This window comes from Nanorana parkeri, unplaced genomic scaffold (genome assembly GCF_000935625.1).
Source record: "Nanorana parkeri isolate BGI_ZX_2015 unplaced genomic scaffold, ASM93562v1 scaffold411, whole genome shotgun sequence".
NCBI lineage: Eukaryota > Metazoa > Chordata > Amphibia > Anura > Dicroglossidae > Nanorana > Nanorana parkeri.
The window spans coordinates 736,112-755,181 of NW_017306679.1; the positions used below are offsets into that span (position 1 = coordinate 736,112).

Genomic DNA, 19,070 nt, shown 5'->3' on the forward strand with positions numbered 1-19,070 from the left:
ATATAGATCTCTATATATATAGATATATAGCTTCCCAATAAAGACATTACCTGGACCCTTCTATCCTGGAAAGCATACCGTATACGGTCTAGCACCATATAGTATTTAAATGTAATCTGTGTTATGCACCTGTGCTGGCAGAATTCCTTTCTGTATATTCTTGTCCTCAAGTATTGAATATATTTAGTTTATAACAGATCACATTTTTCTAACCTAGAGCGTATAAGTAGGGTAAAATTTATACAAATATAATGGCACTCTGTGGCTGAATTACTAAAGAAGTAGAAAAACTTCACTTAGTTTATAGAAAAAAAACAACTAAAGCTATGCTTACTCTGAATACCTGATTGTGTACAAGGCATTTAAAAAACACTGCTTTGCACATGATATGATTAAATGAGTGATCATATTTTCACTTTATTCTCTAAGCTAATTGAATGTACGATACTCCCTTAATAAATCCGCCAACCTAATGTTTACTACAGTGGTTAATTTCTGCGAACACAAATATCTTTAAAAGTAGAGAGCTGCTCATATTATTCAGAACAGTAAACCAATATGTGTTTAGTCACGGGAAAAAACTGTGGGAACCATTAGAAGTCAATGCAAACATAGAAAGTATATATGAACTTTATACAAATGGTGTTTGCGGTTGGAACTGAGGCCGGGCCCCCATTGCTGAAAGATCACAGCATGGAACAACATGCCAAATGTTATTATTATGGAAGTTATCTGTATCCTATATTTCTCCTGACAGCAATGTATGCATTCTGGAAGAGGTGTTCATAAATTAACATCAATGGTCATGGTTCTGGCTCATGCAGCTACCCTATAAAACATGCATTGCTTACACTAGAAGGCACTAGTGGCTACATACATCTTTATATTCCAGAATGTATATGTAAATTCACCTAAGGTTCACAATGTGTGCAAATGATCAATATGTTAACTGTATATTGTGGTGATACTAATATCTTACTCATGAGTGTTATTCTTCTAGGAAGCAAGTCTACAAATCCCTCAGCACTCTCTATCCAAATTATGCCTGCAAGCAATACTTAGATGCATTTCAACAGCTGGAAAAATATTGTGGATTTACAGAAAATTCTATACCTCAACTTCAGGATGTTTCCAATTTTCTTAAAGGTAATGTGTTAAGCAGAAAAAAAATTACAGCAATCACATCTTTTGAGTTGTTGGATACATAACCAGAAGATAGGTTGTAAGAACATGCAACATTTACAAGTACAATATATGCAGCAAAGGTTTACAATACGGCTCATCACCTGTTCAGCATGCCAGGATGTTCCTTGGGACATGAAACGAAAAAGGATTACTGATGATTTAAAAAGGAGAATCTGCAATTTGACAATGTTTAATGTGCACAGTAAGCCATCCTGCAATCATACCTTGAAGCCATGTTTGAAGTGGAAGCACGGTCAATGGGAGCACAATATAGATATATATATATATATACAATATAGATAGCACCATGTTTCCCTATTAAAAAAAAAATAGGGCAACATGGTGATGGTCAAGTCAACAAGAGCAATTTAACTCAAAGGAGTATGTTATATATACATTGTGACATATTGGGGACACATCCCCTTTATTAAAGTGACACAGACAAAGTTCAGAGGGAAGCAAAGCATATATTGTCTATAGACATCAAAAAACAGTTTGGAATTTCATGCATCTCTTAATGTTAAATAAGGAGTGGGACTGGGTAAGGTATGTGATACCTGGGTAAGGTAGATGCCTTAGATTTCTGCCAACTTGTTAAAACCTGTTCTTAAAATTATTTGTATATATGTCTGTGTAGCCTTCATGATATCTGTAACTTCTATTGATGGTGCTAAGTTAAAGGAAACCTGTATTGGGAAAATTGTGTAGGTTACTTCACCAAATACTGGTAGCCTAGATGACTCTGGCTTCAGTACTATCGGATGTATATACCAGAAAAAAGTATGCAGTTAATAGAAGTTATACTGAAATCAAAACACCTGATCTGCATACTTGTGGGTGACTAACTCACAATGTATCAAACCCATTAGATAAGCATGACAGTCGGGGGCTTGCATTTTTAGGGGTAGAGGAGAGAGCAATCGCATTCTGCATATGCCTCTTGGTACAGGTTTCCTTTAATCCTACAGACTTTCCTTTTGTTGTATTCAATTATATAGAAAGAACAGGATTCAAACTGAGACCAGCAGCTGGTTTGCTTCCTGCTCGGGATTTCCTGGCTTGTCTAGCTTTCCGTGTATTTCCAACAACCCAGTACCTGAGACATCCCTCTACTGTCATGCATTCTCCAGAACCGTGAGTACATGCAGCATTAAACACATGTGGCTAACACTGCTCCTCATAAAGTATTTATGGTAACATGCTGTTACCTTATATGCAATTTTATGACACCCCCTGACGCCCATTGAAATTGCAGCCTAGCAAAAGTGCTTATATACTGTGCATAGAGTCATTGCAATATTTGTTGCTTTTTTTCTGTGAAACAAAACTCTAACTTTAATTTCTGATTATAAACCTGGCTGTTGTCTCCCTCTTAAACTGTGGCCTACACAAAGCTGTGGCCTACAAAAGCTGCTTACATAGTATGCGTCAAATCTATAAATAAATAAATAATTAATAGGTAATAAGTACAAGGAGTCCAGTGGAAGATCACTTGTAGAGAACATAAAAGTGGGAGGGGGAACACGAATTGCCCATGCATGTGTAAAAAGGGAAGGGTGGAGTTGCCCCTTGGTTTACATGTCACAACTAGAGAAAAGAGGTACCCCAAAAGATGGCAGTATAGGCAGGTAGTGCTCCCAAAGGGATCTGATAGTTACAGTATGAATGACAATCAGAGGTCAGAGGATAGAGGTAAAATAATAGTATTGGGTTATTGTTTGCCTTTGTTTGATTCCTCTCTGTTGTCTTTTTTTTTCCTCTCTCTTTTTTGAAAGATATATATGAGATATATATGTATATGTGACTAAATTTAAAAAACAATTACTTATAGCTGTTGTTTTAGCATTACATTACAAATCCCAACATGTCTCTGCGAGTCATGCCTGTAACTGTCAGTCTTGCAATGCCTCATGGAACTTTTAGTTCCACAACAGCTGCAGGGCCCACCCCTGGTTTGAAAGTATCTTGTAACATGACAACAGTTTTTACAGTCACCACTAACCTAACATGTCTCGACTGTGACACTGTTATGGTTCATACACCTCTCTTCAAAAATGCAGTTTATTATGCTATACTCTTGTAACATGACAGACACACTTCTGCAACAATATGCAAAGTGTGGCACAAATATAAAGAAATGATAACTCTTTCAAATATTAATATGAATATATATTCAATCTGATTTTGCACATACATATACACTCAGACACCAGAAACAGTGTCTGTATCTGGTACAAGTCATCCCTATTTACTGTATGAGTATCATAAGCAGCTAGAAATGTGAACAAATATGTCTGAATTTTTTCTAAAATAATGCACTCTAATTTTTATTTCATAATTATATACCTGCCTAATTTCTCCCTCTGAAATTACGGTCTTCTAAAAGTACTTAAATATTGTGGAGTGAGTGTGTACAATATTTCTGGCTGTTGTCTCTTAAATAATACACTGTAATTTTTATTTAAAATATGTAATTTATTTTATTTATACAATTTTAAGTATATTTTTTGTTATAGTTTAAATTCCAACTTAGCTGACAGTCTGTTTAAGGCCTTGTTCACACCAAGCGCGGAGCAGATCCGGACCAGAGCAGGTGCAGACCGGATCAAAACTGCGTCAAATGTATTCCTATGGTATTTTGACCTCCAGTTCACATCGCAGCGTGCGGATCCAGACCGGATGAAAAAAATGCTGCAAGCCCTATTTTACCTGCTCTGGATCTGGTCTGGAACGCATCAAAAACGCATCTAAAACGCAAAAACGCATCAAAAACGCATGCAAGTGCCTGAAAGTCCATGTTAAACTTTTTTTTTTACCAAAACCGGCCCTAAACGCATCAAAAACGCATCCAAAACGCGTCTAAAACGCGGCACAACCCACTACACTGCGTGTGCAGAAACCTGTCCGGATCTGGTCTGCATTTGGTGTGAACAAGGCCTAGGTATTGCTTTTATTGTCCCAGCATCTCGTTGAAATTTTTGAAACATACTGTGAACCTGAAACAACACACACCCTTATATTAGGTTATTAGTGCAGTTTAGCAGTCACAAATTCCTTTGCTGTGATGAAGGCTCTCTCTGACATGGCACGTGCAGCAGGGCAGACAAGTACATAAAATGCATATAGTGCAACCTCCCGCCAGTGGTCTAGCTTGGACACACAAAAATTATATTTGGAAGAATATAAAATATAATCACTTTTATTTACAGCCTTTCTGTTCCTGTTCACTATCTCTGCTTGACCAGCGATGGCCTTATTACAAAAACATTGATAAAAATTGAAAAAGATAAACAAATGCTAGTCTTGAAATATCCCAAATAAATAACAAACCATGAAAAATTGCATATATGCCTGTGTCAGGAACAAAGCCAACTTGTGAGGCCAGACAGGCTATGCTCTTTGTTTTCCCTTTGCAGCTATGCCTCCAGTGTTGTGGAATAAAGCTACCAGATTAAATAAATGTAATGGCAGCTATGGCATACAGGGAAATTAAATAGGGAGGTGCTTTGTAGCTTTGCCAGTTTCAGCAACACATGTGAAACCAAGGTCACCTCCTTGGAAGATCACTCAGTCTTTTACTATTAGGTGTCCCCCCTATGCTTATAGTGTAGTGCCTTTTTTTACGAACTTGTTTTATTAATTACATCAAGTGACAATTCAGTTTAAGCATTTGGAGGCTGCCAGGGAAGGCAAGATAAAATGTTACATAAAATGTTTCACTTGACAGTGGTGTACAATAGCCTTTAATAACATTCTGAGCAGTGTCTATATGCACATTCATTGCAATACTGATAAATGCATCTTTCAGGGCTCAGTTTGTTTGTTGAATGAGTATGTAAAAATAACATTTCTCTCTTGTATATCTCTAGGGACTGTTGTCATGAATTGCTGGGCCATATTCCCATGCTTGCTGATAAAGAATTTGCACAGTTCTCACAGGTAGACACTTTAATTACTATGGTGAATTACCAAATACTTGTGCAATGACATGCAAAGCTTGAGAAAACATTATTTCAACTACCTAAAGAAAAACCAAGAATATAGGCTTGTGGAGAAACATATTTTCGGTCCCCTGCCATAGGATTGGATAGTGCATCAGGGGGAAATAAATGGAAAAGAGAGGAGGATGTCTTTGTGGCTGCATCAGCAGCCAAACCCGGAACCTGAGCACCTGAGAGCAATGGGCAGACTCAGGAAGGAGAGAGACAGGCGGGGAGAATACCAGCAGGGAGTGCAGGGGAGGGAGATCTGCTGGGAGCCCCATAGAGAGGGAAATGTAAACGGGACTTTTAGCTGCCCAGGAGCCTAGAGAGTGACAGAAGGAAAAAATGTGAGCGAGACTTGTTTACTGCATGGGGGGACTGAAAAGGGAGAGGTATATAAGAGAGGTACTGTGCAAGTGTAAAAAGAGCTGCAGAGTAGCACAGGTGGTTAAGCCTGGCATCAGAGCAAGAGAGAAGAGCAAAAAGAGAGCTGCAAGGTGGGACAGGCTACTGAACACTGAGCTCCCTTTAAATGGGACATCTTGCTGTACCTTCCAATTACCCATTCCGTTATGCCAGGTGGCCTACGTCTCACCTGCTCCCTTGTGATGGAGATGCGATCTGCCTCATTTACCACCGTCCAGCCTACCAGAGTAATCTTTAGGGGACAGACTGTTGACTGGAGGACATTATCACAATATCAGAGTTGTGAGAGGTCTTTGGCCATCTTTGTGTGCAAGGAGCTTGTCTTCTATTGCTGAACTTTGTTGCTGCCAGTAGACTCTGCCTAGGACACCTTGGGAGCATTTCCTTCATAGCTTGTGAATTACAAGTACCCTCGCTTTGAGGGTGAGTGCTCCAATGCAAGTTTAAGGGCCCCACCACTAGCAGGCTTGGTATTTGATCCACCACTGAAAAAGTTATTTAGATAGGGTGTAAGAATGGTAAAAAGACCATCCTCTTTACTGCACCTCCTGGTGTCCTCTTTTAGAGGTATTCTCTACTGTTATTATTTATTTGCTCCCAGTCAGGTCATTCCACCCTTATCTGTCCAGTGCAAGGCCTTTTACAGGTGAAGAGAGGGAATGAAAGCCACAGATTCTGTCTTGATATTGTTTGTTCCTGGGTTTGATATTGCTTTAACCTAGTTATTGCTGAAACCATTGAAACTGAACTTCACTTACAGGGCTTATTACTGCTTAAATAAAGCCCACTTCATCCCTATCCCTATTGGTTAGTTGTTGCAGTTGTGTCCAGTTAGGGCAGGTCACCACTGGGAGTGCTAGGAGGACTCAATAATCCAGTTCCTTAGGGAGTCACTGCTATAGAATATATTGTTAACAAAGGGCACACTGTACTTTACACAGTTTTAGGGACCATTCATTCTAACCCCTTTCAGTAACATGCAGTAAAATATGTAATTTCACTATTTGTTACCACAATGTGTGGCAATGAATTACACAGAGCAATGGGTTATGGTGCCATTCATTTTAAAAGCTATTCCAACACATCTATGCAATGTAGCCCAGCGCACTTGCTATCACGTACCTGGTCTGGGAGACTGGATGGTTGCGGAGGCTTCCCTTGCACCTCGTGTCTTATGACCTTTGAGGATGGTGACAAAGACCAGGCAGACACCGAGTGGCACGAGTGCCAGTGGTAGTGAAACCGTGCAATCAGAAGGGTAATCTGTAAAACGAAGTCGAGGCAAGCCGAGGTCAAAATCCAGGAGGTCAGATGCAGTACCGAAGGAATAGGCAGAAGAATAATCCAAAACAGTCCGAGGTCAAAAGGCAGGCAGCAATCAAGGCAGGTGGTTTAGGCAGAAACAGGTCAAAATCCAGGTAAACGGTGATCTAATATTCAAAACAGCAAACAGGAGACAGGATACAAACAGGAGCTGAGAAGACAATCCAGCAACTAAGTGACATACTGGCCTGGTTTATATAGGGAAGTGAGCAATCCAAGTACGTCACTTCCTGTGCGCCTTTGGCGCGCTTTTCTTGGAAAGCGTGCCGTATGAGCGTCACTTCCGGTGCGCCATATGGCGCGTCTTTCGGTGGACAATACTTGTTGTGCGCCTGCGCGTGTTTCTCTGTTTCTCCTCCTAGCAGGACTTGGCGCATGCGCGGATCGGGCACGGGCATGTTGCTTACACTTGCATTACAGAACATTGCAATGCACAGATATGAATTGATTCTGAATTGTTGTGCACTGCATTAATAAAATATTAGTCAATGGTCATGCGTTAAGGTGCACTGCCAGCTGCTGCATAATAAATGAATATGCAGCATGATTAAACACAGGTAACATGTTGCTTTAACACATTTGCATTAACACAATGTATAGTGTGAATGAGACTTTAGCTTTTTGGATTTTTTTTAGACCACCTCTCCTTCAGATGACTAGCTATCCCCGTTTTGTACTTTCCCTTAACAAAAGGTTGATTTACTAAAGGAATAAAGATGATTCCCTAATGTAATGTAAAGTAAAGTAAGGTAAATCCAAATGTTTATCTCCTTGCTACTGTCCCCTGCTGCAGTAGTTCTTTTTGACCACTAGATGTCCTTAGTCTTCTGGGTTAAATGATGCCCAGAATATGTGCATTATATCACTGAATAGTAGGCTTCCTTGTTCATTGAGAACCATTGAACCAGTGTTTAAGTTTACTTAACTATGTTAGAACTTAAAAAAGAACTGAACCAAACACTTGTTTTAGTTTTTGATAGAGTAAGGGGGTTATACCCTCGGTAGCTTTTTTTGTCGGAGATATCCCTATCACTTCCTGTCTGATAGCCACAACAGAAAGAGAGAGTGAATGCCTCCAAAATGAGGGAAATCCCTAGTGGTCAACAGGGTCACCAGAACTAGTGACCTCATTGGAAGATTTCCATCTATTGCTGTTCTGAGATTTTCTTTAACGTTCACTTTCAGTAATAACATTAAGGACAAATAGAGAGGGTCCTAAGAAGAAAATGTTTACTCACCCTTCTGTATTGGGACAGCAGAAAAAAGGCAGGACTACAGAATCACACCCCTCTTCCATTATTCAATATTGATAAAAGTCAGGACAGGCAGAGAGCACAGGAATCTATTAGTAGGGTGGGCAAATCTGCCTGGGTTCAATTCGTGGAGCATTTGTGGAATCCTGCTTGAAGTCTGTGAAACCCAAACTTAGTACTAAAGCTCAGTGAAGTCTATGGGAGAATGAACCCTGATACAAAATTCTGGCCATTTTAAAAGCTACTAGGGAAGGCATTTTTATAATATTTTGCACAGTGGGGACTAAGGTTCCTTCTCTCCAGCATGCTGGGAGAATAACAGCTTTTGGCACCCTTTGTAACATCCCTTTGCTAGGATCAACTTGTTAACACAGAACATTTACTTATTTTCCCAGTGTTAAACTGACTTTTGAATATTGTGATGATGTGTAAATAACCTTATATAAAATGTTCCTAGTAATGATGGAAAACATGCGACCAATAATTATACAAGGTAAAGTCACCTCTGTTGCCTATAGGCACTAGTCTATTGTGCCTAATGGTACAGACCATGGTTCCAGACTATGCTTGATTCAATAAATATTACTTAAAATAATACTACTGACAATAATAAAAACAGTAACAGCAATAACTCAAATAATACCTAGTCTACCAATTGCATAATTTATTTATTGAGGGCTGATTGTGCTTTTGCATTTTTCAGGATATTGGTCTAGCTTCACTTGGAGCATCTGATGAAGATATAGAAAAATTGTCAACAGTAAGTCTGACACTGCCAATCTAAATTTCTTCTAAAATGAGGAAATGAGGATGGCATATATAATAAAACCTTTTATAAGTGTTAGTCTCTGGACTTGGAACCTCCTTTTGTATTTAGAAATTTAAAAAAATAATAGAAAAGTATTTAGAAAGAAACACTTTAGAGTTTGTGATGATGTTTGTCCTTAGCACACTTATAATCAACCTTTTTGTGTAGCTTATTGATCAAAGATGATGGTAAACCTCTCTCACCTGATGTGTTCACTATATACTTAGACATTAAATAGGTGGATATTGGATGACCATGTGTGCTGAGTATCATACAATTACTTCTCTTTTCCCTACACGATACACAATGAATTTAAGGGGTCTATTTATAAACGATTTGCAGATGCATTCTCTTGTGATTCTCTGTAAACATTCGTTCTGTGTGAATAGAGGCAAAAACATTCGTAGCATAATTTCTTTTCAGTTTAAATGTAATGTAATGCCGCATTATGGCCATTAGATAGCATAGGAAATAAATACTTTGTAGGCCGAATGACTCTGCGAATTGTTCATAAATAGACCCCTAAGTGTCAGACACCCAATCTTCTCTGATTTTTTGATATGTGTACATAGCCAAATTGGTTAACATTTTTGCTGCCCAACCCAAACCCTAAGAATGATCAGTAGCCCAAACTGAGCTTTTACTAAGCACTATGGAAACGGATATCTAACCCACCAGTATTTGTAATAGCAGTCCATTATTACACATATACTGTATGTATATACTGTATGTACAGTATATACTCACCTAGTATCTGGTACAACATATTTGACTCTTTTTTGCTATTGCTACTTTGCTTCCATATTACACAGGCAAACAAGAACAAAATCATGTCTGCAAAACAATGCTAGTAACTTAGCTTGGCAGCACTGTTCTAGAGTAGAATATCCTTTTAAAGGTAACTACGTTGATGTGATTTCTTGATTTCCATAGACCACTTTTCTTTCCTGTGAAGCAGCATAGCAATAAAACATATACAATGCAAGGAAATGAATGTAAAATGCAAGAAAATAAATGTAAATATATGTACAGTATTTTATGTATACACAGAATACAGGTCATCATGAGTGGTGCTTATTAACAGCATAAGACTGAAGTGTATACATACAGTTTGGTAAAACAGATGATATCCTGTATTCCAGCTTTATTGGTTCACCATTGAGTTTGGACTCTGCAAGCAGGATGATTCTATTAGAGCCTATGGAGCTGGCTTGCTGTCATCTTATGGGGAGCTTAAGGTCAGAATTTCCTTATATTCACTTAAAATTGATTATCGCAAATAAGAGCATCTGTAATTGTAATAATCAATAATTTTGTAACTGAAGACTTACAAAAACAAAGGACGGTCTAGAACCTGTATAAAACCTTGTCGTCTTAGGTTCTCAGCCTTGGTTTCGTTTTCACATATCCTGCCTTGGATAAGTGGAAAGGAAATTGTGTATGTATAACTGTAAATAAAATAGTGAACTCAGGTGCGTGCTAGACGCACGTGGAACAGCCGGGGGAGGCTGGGAGAGGTCAGGAAGGTCGGTGACCCAAGGGACCTGTTGGAAGCATTGCTTGGAGAGCAGTGTGAGTATCACACAGAAGTGTGCTAAGAGCCTTAGAGCTGAGGAAAGTATTAAGGACTGTATATGCTACAAAGGACTGTATATGCTACAAAGGACTGTATATGCTGAAGAAGGCTGATTATTATGAGAATGTTGGCCTTTATGTGAACAAAAGACTGTTTTTTATGTTGCTGCTGCAAGCTGTCTTGTGTAACAGGGGAAGACTACCCTGTGGATGAACAGATACTTCTTGTCCTCAAGCTAGGATGCAAGAAATTTTACTAAATATCAATGCCTCTGATTGACCAATGAAACAGTGATCACATCAACAGGAGAAATAGCTTCATACAGTATGCTTAGCCATGCAATGTCACAGTAACAGTTGCTATCTATAAATGAAGATAAGCAATAGAATAATTAACTTAAACTTTAAAACTGGGTTACTAAAGTCTCAGTCCCAAGTACCTCCCCAATCTTCTACACTACTGGCCAGTAGTAAAGTCTAGGCTAACCATCGTTGGGGCCCATAATGTAATGCAGAAATATTGAACAAATACAACTCAGAATGGCCAGTGGCCCCTCACCCACTCCTGGGTCAGTCTTGCAACTGTAATGTCAGTCAGTGAGAGTTGGGCGTCTCCTTTACGCTCAAGTCAACACTCCAGTAGATCTTTGTGGCAGCAGCGACCTCTTAAAGACGTCCTTGGATCACAGGAAGATTCTGAAAGATGATCGGTAGACACCACCAGGCTCCACGAGAAATGCTAGTCCTCTATGAATCTATCACCGATCGGTCATGTCCGTTCATCTGGGCCACAATGCCCCCCGCAGCATGTGCTCCGCTACACCTTGTAGAAATGATCACCAGGTAGACTCCAGTTGTGGCATGCCAGGCAGAGTCCGTTCTCCAGATGCTCTCTAGGCCAGATACACTTACCTGAACAGGGCCTCCCACAGGGCCAATGGCTTCCCTCCATCCACGCTGGCTACACACAGTAACCTGTACAGTGGGCTGGTCCACTCCTGACTGAGCACACTTAGTCAAACCAGCATCACTTCTCCTCCAGCAGACCACTCTCACTCCTGGCAAGTGTAGTCTCTACCTTCTCTTACAGCGCAGCTCGTTCTCAGCTCTAGACTGCAACTCCCACAAGTCCCTCTGTGGCACGTGTTGCACACTATTTGTTACCTATTTACAGTTAAACATATACTTAATCAGGTAGCACATAGGGGCTATATATATATATATATCAACTGGTCTCACCATTGATTCCAGTCATACCTTCAGTCTTGCATCCTTATACAGGCAGACTGACATCCATTTATCAAGGCATTTTGATATTTGCATAACTCCTCCTAAGAGCCAGTTCACTGCTTGTATCAGGGCTGAGGGTGTTTTTCGGAAGCTATGTATAGCACGCTGATGGCCCCTCCTCCTTTCCACTACATAAAAAACCACAGAGACCCAGTGATGTCACTGGTTCTTAAATTAGGTATGTAATGAAAATGGTAGGGTTAACACAACTTGAGGGGCTATTCACTAAGCTGCCGAGGGCAGCCAAGTGAACAACCGACCCCAAGTGAAGTGAGCCGAACACTGTTTTTTCTCATTTGCCCCCTTTTTTTCTTCCCTTAACCTATAACTGCTTCAACTATTTTAACTAATCTAACTAATCTATAATTCTCCATTACACCCCCAGCCAAGTAATACACATCATATTTCCTAATAAACAAATATTTGTTTTTCCTTTTCTTTTAAATATATGTACATTAATTTCTATATCATTTCAGTATGCATTATCAAATAAGCCCGAGCTTCGTCCTTTTGATCCAGAAATTACTGCTGTCCAACCATATGAAGACAATTGCTTCCAGCCAGTATATTTTGTGTCAGAAAGTTTTGATGACTCCAAAGCTAAACTCCGGTGAGTAAAGGTATATAAAAATACAAGTCAGAAAAAACCACAATATCTGTAAATAACTAAGAGTCGTTTTCAAATGGCATATATGTACAGTATACATTTTTTATTGCAAAGAAAAAGCATTGACGCTCTTCAAATATCTGTACACTTTAACTATTTGTCTTCAGTTAAAAAAAATCATCTTCACAGTTTATATAACAATAAAAATAACCTAAAAAAGTGAAAAAAACAATGAGAATGTATAAAAAATGGAAACAACAACAGTATCATACATGTACGGCAATACCAGATAATCAAATAGAGAACAATGAGTTAGACAGATGCCACCAAAGATAGCATATAACCAAATTCTTTATGCAGTTCCCTGGGTTTTTTTAGAAGAAATCTGCAAATTCTTGTCAGGAATGACTTACTCATTGGTTGTACTCAGCAAAGTGACTGCTTTTGTGAGGCTATGCATGCTTAAAACAGTAGACATGTGCACTGCCAAAAAATTTGTTTTGTTTCGTTTTAAATTCGGATTTGTGTTATTTCGTTTTTCAGGATTCGGGTGTGAAAGTCAATTCGGATTCGGAATTCGGATTCGGACGAAATTCGGTAGCGTTAGTACGAACGTTCGTTTCGTTTTCTGTTCTTATTCGTTTCTTATTCGTTTCATTCGTTTGCAGCAAAAGTGACATTTGAGGGGGAAAAAATATTTTTCTCCTTCTCTAATGTCACTTTGCTCCAACGAACGAAATGAATAAGAAACGAATAAGAACAGAAAACGAAAAGAACGTTCGTACGAACGCTACCGAATTTCGGAAATGGAAATTCGGATTCGTTTGCATTGGTTATGTCTGTAATTCGGAATTCGGATACATCCGAATGTCCGAATTTCCGAAAATTCGTCCGAATTTCGATTCGGAACGAAACGAATCGCACATGTCTATAAAACACCAAGAATTTTAAAATAACCCGGTATACCTGTCAAATTAATCTAATATAACATGACTTAATACACTATCTAGAAAAATAATTGTCCCATGACAGAACAAGACCAACTCAAGCAGTCATATAATAGATCCAGGCTGCTTAGTCCATCATTTTGAATTAACAATCTTTATTGTGTTATAGAAAATGTATTAAATCTACACAAAAATCAAAAGTTACAAACCAATCGCACCACAAAGACACCTCTGGTTAAAATGACAACGTTGTCAATCAGTTAAATATGCTTAAAACCCTTACTCCTAAGTGTTCTTAGAGTGATCTTAGACCACAGAATCGGAGACAACCCCACTAGTGTAAATCAACTAATAAATAAAAATGATTTGATGAAACCAAAGGTCTTTGTTTACCTGTCTCCATTCCTAATGTGGTACATTTGTAAGTGCTAAGATTCTCTCAATTTCTATTGCTGGGTACCATTCCCTTTCATAATAGGAGGAATTTATGTAGTGGATCTATAGTTTAGGACCCATTTAAAAATATTAGCCTTTTCTTAAAATACACTTTAGTCCATTTAAGAGTTAACAATGTACCCCAGGCAAACACCTAAATACACAGATAATAAACAATATGGGAACTGCCATACTTCGCAGGAATAGAGTGACTGGAAAGGACAGTAGTAGATGGAGTCAGATGGGGGAGTGTGATTGTCCTGTCATGTCATTGTACTTAAATGTATTTAAACAATTATTTATTAGCCTTTGCAGTGGGACTACCCCCTCGCTGCAAGGATTAACTGCTTGTTTGTGTCTAGGTCCTAAAATAACAGGCTCTGAGCCGGCCAGCTGTCACATCACTACCTCCAGCCTGTCTCCACCTCCCTGCAGCATTGGAATCTTCTTCAGCATCCTCACATCTATACACTGTGCATAGAGTGTGATGATTTATGGGACCTTAGACCGCTGCAGAGAAGGTGGAGAGACGTTGGAAGGAGTGGTCTAAGGAGAAGCTTGTTTGGTGCTTCGGGTGAGTCTAACTTTTTTTTCACCTAGACAAAAACGAGAACTTAACCTTTGCAGTGTGGGGAGTACCCCCACTGCAAGGGTTAATACATAATTCCTGGAGTTCTTCTGTAATCTAGACCACATGATGTACTTCAACAGGGCCACAGGAACACTCACCCTATGCTGACAAGCTGAACTTCTGATATCTTACTCTTCCATATAGAAGAATGAAAGGTAAATACTGAAAGTATCAGTGCCAAAATCCAAGTCCCATGCCACACATCTGGAGTCCCATGCCACACATCTAAAGAACTGCAGTTATGCTATAACAAAAATTTTACTTCCAAATAATACAAATAAAAATGATGAAAAAGAACAATCATGAACAGGCCATTGCCATGTCGTGTGGCTATTACTGGAACCTAGAGTGACTGAGGGCATTTCATCTTTTATATATAATTTCTGCAGTTTATATGCCAATCAATGCACTAAAGTGGCCTCTTCAAAAGTCATTGCTTTGCTGCTCTGTAGCTGCTGCAGGTATTTCCACATTTCAAAGTCTGTGAATCCCCACCGAATGCTGTGGTTCCTCTTGCAAACTCCTATGTTTTGTAGTGATGTATGAACTGGCAGGAGGAACCACAGAAGAAAAAGGCCACCAGAAAGGTAACTATACATGCTATCCTTTTACAAGTGGTCATGTCACACCTTCACGTTTCCTGTTGTGCCAGCACGGTACGCCTGGATTCTCCCCTCCCCGCTCCGATCCTCCAGCGCTGGCTGGCGGAACGGATGGGGGAGGGGGCGGGTACAGCTGGCTCTGCCTCTAGATAGGCAGAGCCAGCTGTCACTCACACAGCTGGGCGGATCCAGACATAAGTGTCGGGATCTGCTTCAGCTGCGCCATCTCAGTATACCACGAGCTGTAGCTCGCGGTATACTGAGCTTAGGGTGACGGGAGGACGCTAGTTTGTGTCCTCCCGTTACCATAAGGAGAACTATGGGGAAAAGCCCTAACCCCATAGTTCTCCTTTAATCAGGGGTAGCCAAACTCATGCCCTCCGGCTGTGGTGAAGCTACAAATCCCATGATGCATCACTCTCTGGGAGTCATGTCTGTGGCTGTGAGAATCTTGCAATGCCTCATGGGATTTGTAGTTCCACCACAGCTGGAGGGCCGGAGTTTGGTTACCCCTGTACTTAATCATGCCCCTCTAAACCACACCAAATATACAACAATTCATCATCACACCTAATTTCTACCACAGCGTGCTTCTGACGCCACTACCAGTTTGTAGTTATGGCCACATTTTGCCACACAACAGCCTTCTTCTTTCCCTGTGGGTCCCAGAGTCTAGTCCACCCCTAGTTGCACCTCATTCTTCAAACTGTGCAGAGAATTATTAAAAGGAACTATAAGCACAGATTCCGGTACTTAAGCCAATAATCAATCAATACTAACTGTGTCACATAGGGCTTAGACCTGTGGCCCTCTTTCACAACAGTGTCCCACAGCATTTATTGTATTTTAATGTACATCTCTGTAATTTTGAACCTACTGACAATAACAGTATCACAAGTTTAATCCATTGGTCGAATACCCTAGGTATCTCGTTTGCATTGGTGGAACTGTTAAATGACAAATTAAAGAGAGAATCAATAAATACATTCATACATGTTTGTGTTTTGGGTTGCATTACCCTTACAACATTTGACACATTATGGATTGCTTCTTCATTTCAACTTAATGTCCTTAGGTTTTAGCACAATGGGAAAAGATAATTTTACCACATTTATTACCTCTTTACCTGAATTATGAGATCAAATTTGGGGCACATGTTGAAAAAAGGGGCTGTTAAACTTTAAAGTTTGCCATCCAATCCAACGTATTAAAGTAAATCCCTGTTGAGAATGTACCTTAGAAATAATTACCTCTGCAGGCCGTGAAACACTGCACGCGAAGCCGTGCAGAGCGAAGCAAGGCTATCCGGCACGGAGCTTTGCGTGCAGTGTGTGAGCTGCGTGCAGTCAGATGATTGACTGCACCTTCAGCCAATCGGCTTGTGCTTAACAACCGGCAAGACGTCGCATCCCGTCGCGCCGGTTAGCCGATTGGCTGAAGTTGAAATTGTTCATCTCGGCACGCTCTGCTCCGCGAGCTCTCGCCAGCTGAGGTGCCCAGGAGAAAATGACATGGCACACTGCTCGCAAAGGCAGCGCGCCACCACTCCGCTCTGCTTTGCGTGCAGTGTGTCACGGCCTTAAGTGAAGTCATTTGTGTTCTAAAGGCTAATTTAACCCAAATCATAACCATACTAAATACATGCCAATATATGCATTAGTGCATATATGCAGCAGTCATAGAGCCACGTGAATAAGGCTAAAATTTGGTTGATTGTAATTGTTTCTTTTTTTCTCTGCAGGCAATATGCCCTAAAAATGAAGAAACCATTTTCACTTTGCTATGATCCTTTGACGTGCAGTGTTGAAGTGTTAGACTCTATCCAAAAAGTCCAGACTTCTCTGAGCCAGATCATAGATGAACTGAACAGTTTGTGCTCTGCTCTGAATAAAATGTGCAAGACTTAAACAAAACTTAGATGTCATGGGGGTTATTATAGAGGAACATCTAGAGGAACATCAATATGGTAGAATAACTAAAATATGACAAATAATATTTGTATTTATGAATGTAAAGGAAACAAATACATGTATTTTTAGAAGCCAATAACTTTGTTAATGTTTTTTGAGATTAGAGAGATTTTATTTTCAGGTAGGTTTTATTTGCCTTACACATGTTTTCGAGCAAGGACTTCTATCAGCTGCAGGTCACTCGCAGCGAGGTGAGTGTGCTGTGCTCTGGGCCATGTTGTGTCACTGGGTAGTACTATGCGTGATAGATTGAGGGCGGAGCTAAGGGCGGCAATGTGCAGAATGTGACAGAGCTGAGGGTGGAAGTGTACGGAATGTGACAGAGCTCAGTGTGACAGTGTACAGAATGTGGCGTAGCTGAAAGTGGAAGTTTATGGAATGTTGCGTTGCTGAGGGTGGCAGTGTATAGATTGTGGCGGAGCTAAGGGTCGTAGTGTATGGAATGTGGTGTTGCTGAGGGTGGCAGTGTATGGAATGTGGCGTTGCTGAGGGAGGCAGTGTACAGAATGTGACGGAGCTGAGGGTGGCAGTGTATGGAATCTGGCGTTGCTGAGGGTGGCAGTGTACAGAATGTGACCGAGCTGCGGGTGGCAGTGTATGGAATGTGGCAGAGCTCAGGGTGGCAGTGTATAGAATGTGGTGGAGCTAAGGATCGCAGTGTATGGAATGTGGCGTTGCTGAGGGTGGCAGTGTACGGAATGTGACGGAGCTGAGGGTGGCAGTGTACGGAATGTGACCGAGCTGAGGGTGGCAGTGTATGGAATGTGACGGAGCTGAGGGTGGCAGTGTACGGAATGTGACGGAGCTGAGGGTGGCAGTGTATGGAATGTGGCAGGGCTCAGGGTGGCAGTGCATAGAATGTGGTGGAGCTAAGGGTCGCAGTGTATGGAATGTGTATGGAATGTGGCGTTGCTGGGGGTGGCAGTGTACGGAATGTGACAGAGCTGAGGGTGGCAGTGTACGGAATGTGACAGAGCTGAGGGTGGCAGTGTATGAAGTGTGGCAGAGATGAGGATGGCAGTGTATGGAGTGTGTTGGAGTTGATGGTGGCAGCGGGTATAAGTGGGAGTTTCACCTAAGGCCTCACAAAGTATGGAGCCGCCTCTGTTTTCAACCAGTACAATTTCAGTACAACTGCATTCACTTTGGGCAGATATTTTAAAACCCCATTTAATACACTTATGTTTTCAGTAAAAATGTGAAAAGCAAAACATGTGAGTACTGAATGCATCTTTATATCAGCCTCCAGTAACGTCATGCTCAGTAGAACTCAAACAGGTAGTGGGTCAATAGGTCAGTATTCTGAGACAATCAGGCTGTTGCATGCACATGTAAGATGCTCACATGGAGTTCGAGCACAAATTAACTTTTTAACCAGTTATAAAGTATTTTACTTTTTGACTTTATTACCAGTTATACCATTACCAGGGGGATAGAGCATATTTTAAATTCGAATTTGGTTCTTATAAAAAGTATAATTGTGCTGTTGCTGCATCATTGTGCTACCGCTCCTCCACTATTGAGTCAAAGGCAGGGGCCAAGAAGGTGACCAGGTTGAAACTGCTGAACTACATTAGAGAAAAGTAAGGTCACTGACTTGACTTTGATGTCTGGCTGTGTAGATCTCGGAACTGGATGGACATGAAACAGCTCCCATATATCTATTTCCACTGTTTATTTATCTGTTCCCCCAGATTTCAGCTTTAAGAATTTTGTTTTTATACTTAAAGGTCTGTGAAACACACTCTTTGTCCCCCTATGCTTATGCTTTCTGGCAAGAAGCATTTTCTTTACTTGTTAAAACTATTCTTAGCCTGAAAAAACTCATGCAGCCACCACATCTAGGGGTTGGTAAGCTGTAATATATAACATTTTTGTTTTTGGGTTTAGATATGCTTTAAAAGCATGATGGTTGTAAAGCCTTTTTTAAAGACTTGGGGAAGAAAGACAGCAACAAATCTGATTAAAATGATCATCTTTTATTTTACACCATAAAGGACCAAGGAATCTGGTTAATTTGGCAGCAGATCATTAC

At 40.3% G+C, this 19,070-nt stretch overlaps 1 protein-coding gene across 1 annotated transcript in view; it reads left to right on the forward strand.

The window, feature by feature from the left end:
- Positions 1-16,972, forward strand: part of LOC108789610 (tyrosine 3-monooxygenase-like) — a 27,074-nt gene extending 10,102 nt beyond the window's left edge. The window contains exons 6-12 of the mRNA XM_018559671.1: positions 1,001-1,146; positions 2,184-2,319; positions 5,055-5,124; positions 8,874-8,930; positions 10,121-10,216; positions 12,320-12,453; positions 16,807-16,972. Coding sequence (XP_018415173.1) covers positions 1,001-1,146; positions 2,184-2,319; positions 5,055-5,124; positions 8,874-8,930; positions 10,121-10,216; positions 12,320-12,453; positions 16,807-16,972 — 805 coding nt within the window. The remainder of the gene's footprint in view (positions 1-1,000; positions 1,147-2,183; positions 2,320-5,054; positions 5,125-8,873; positions 8,931-10,120; positions 10,217-12,319; positions 12,454-16,806) is intronic.
- Positions 16,973-19,070: the final 2,098 nt, after the last annotated feature.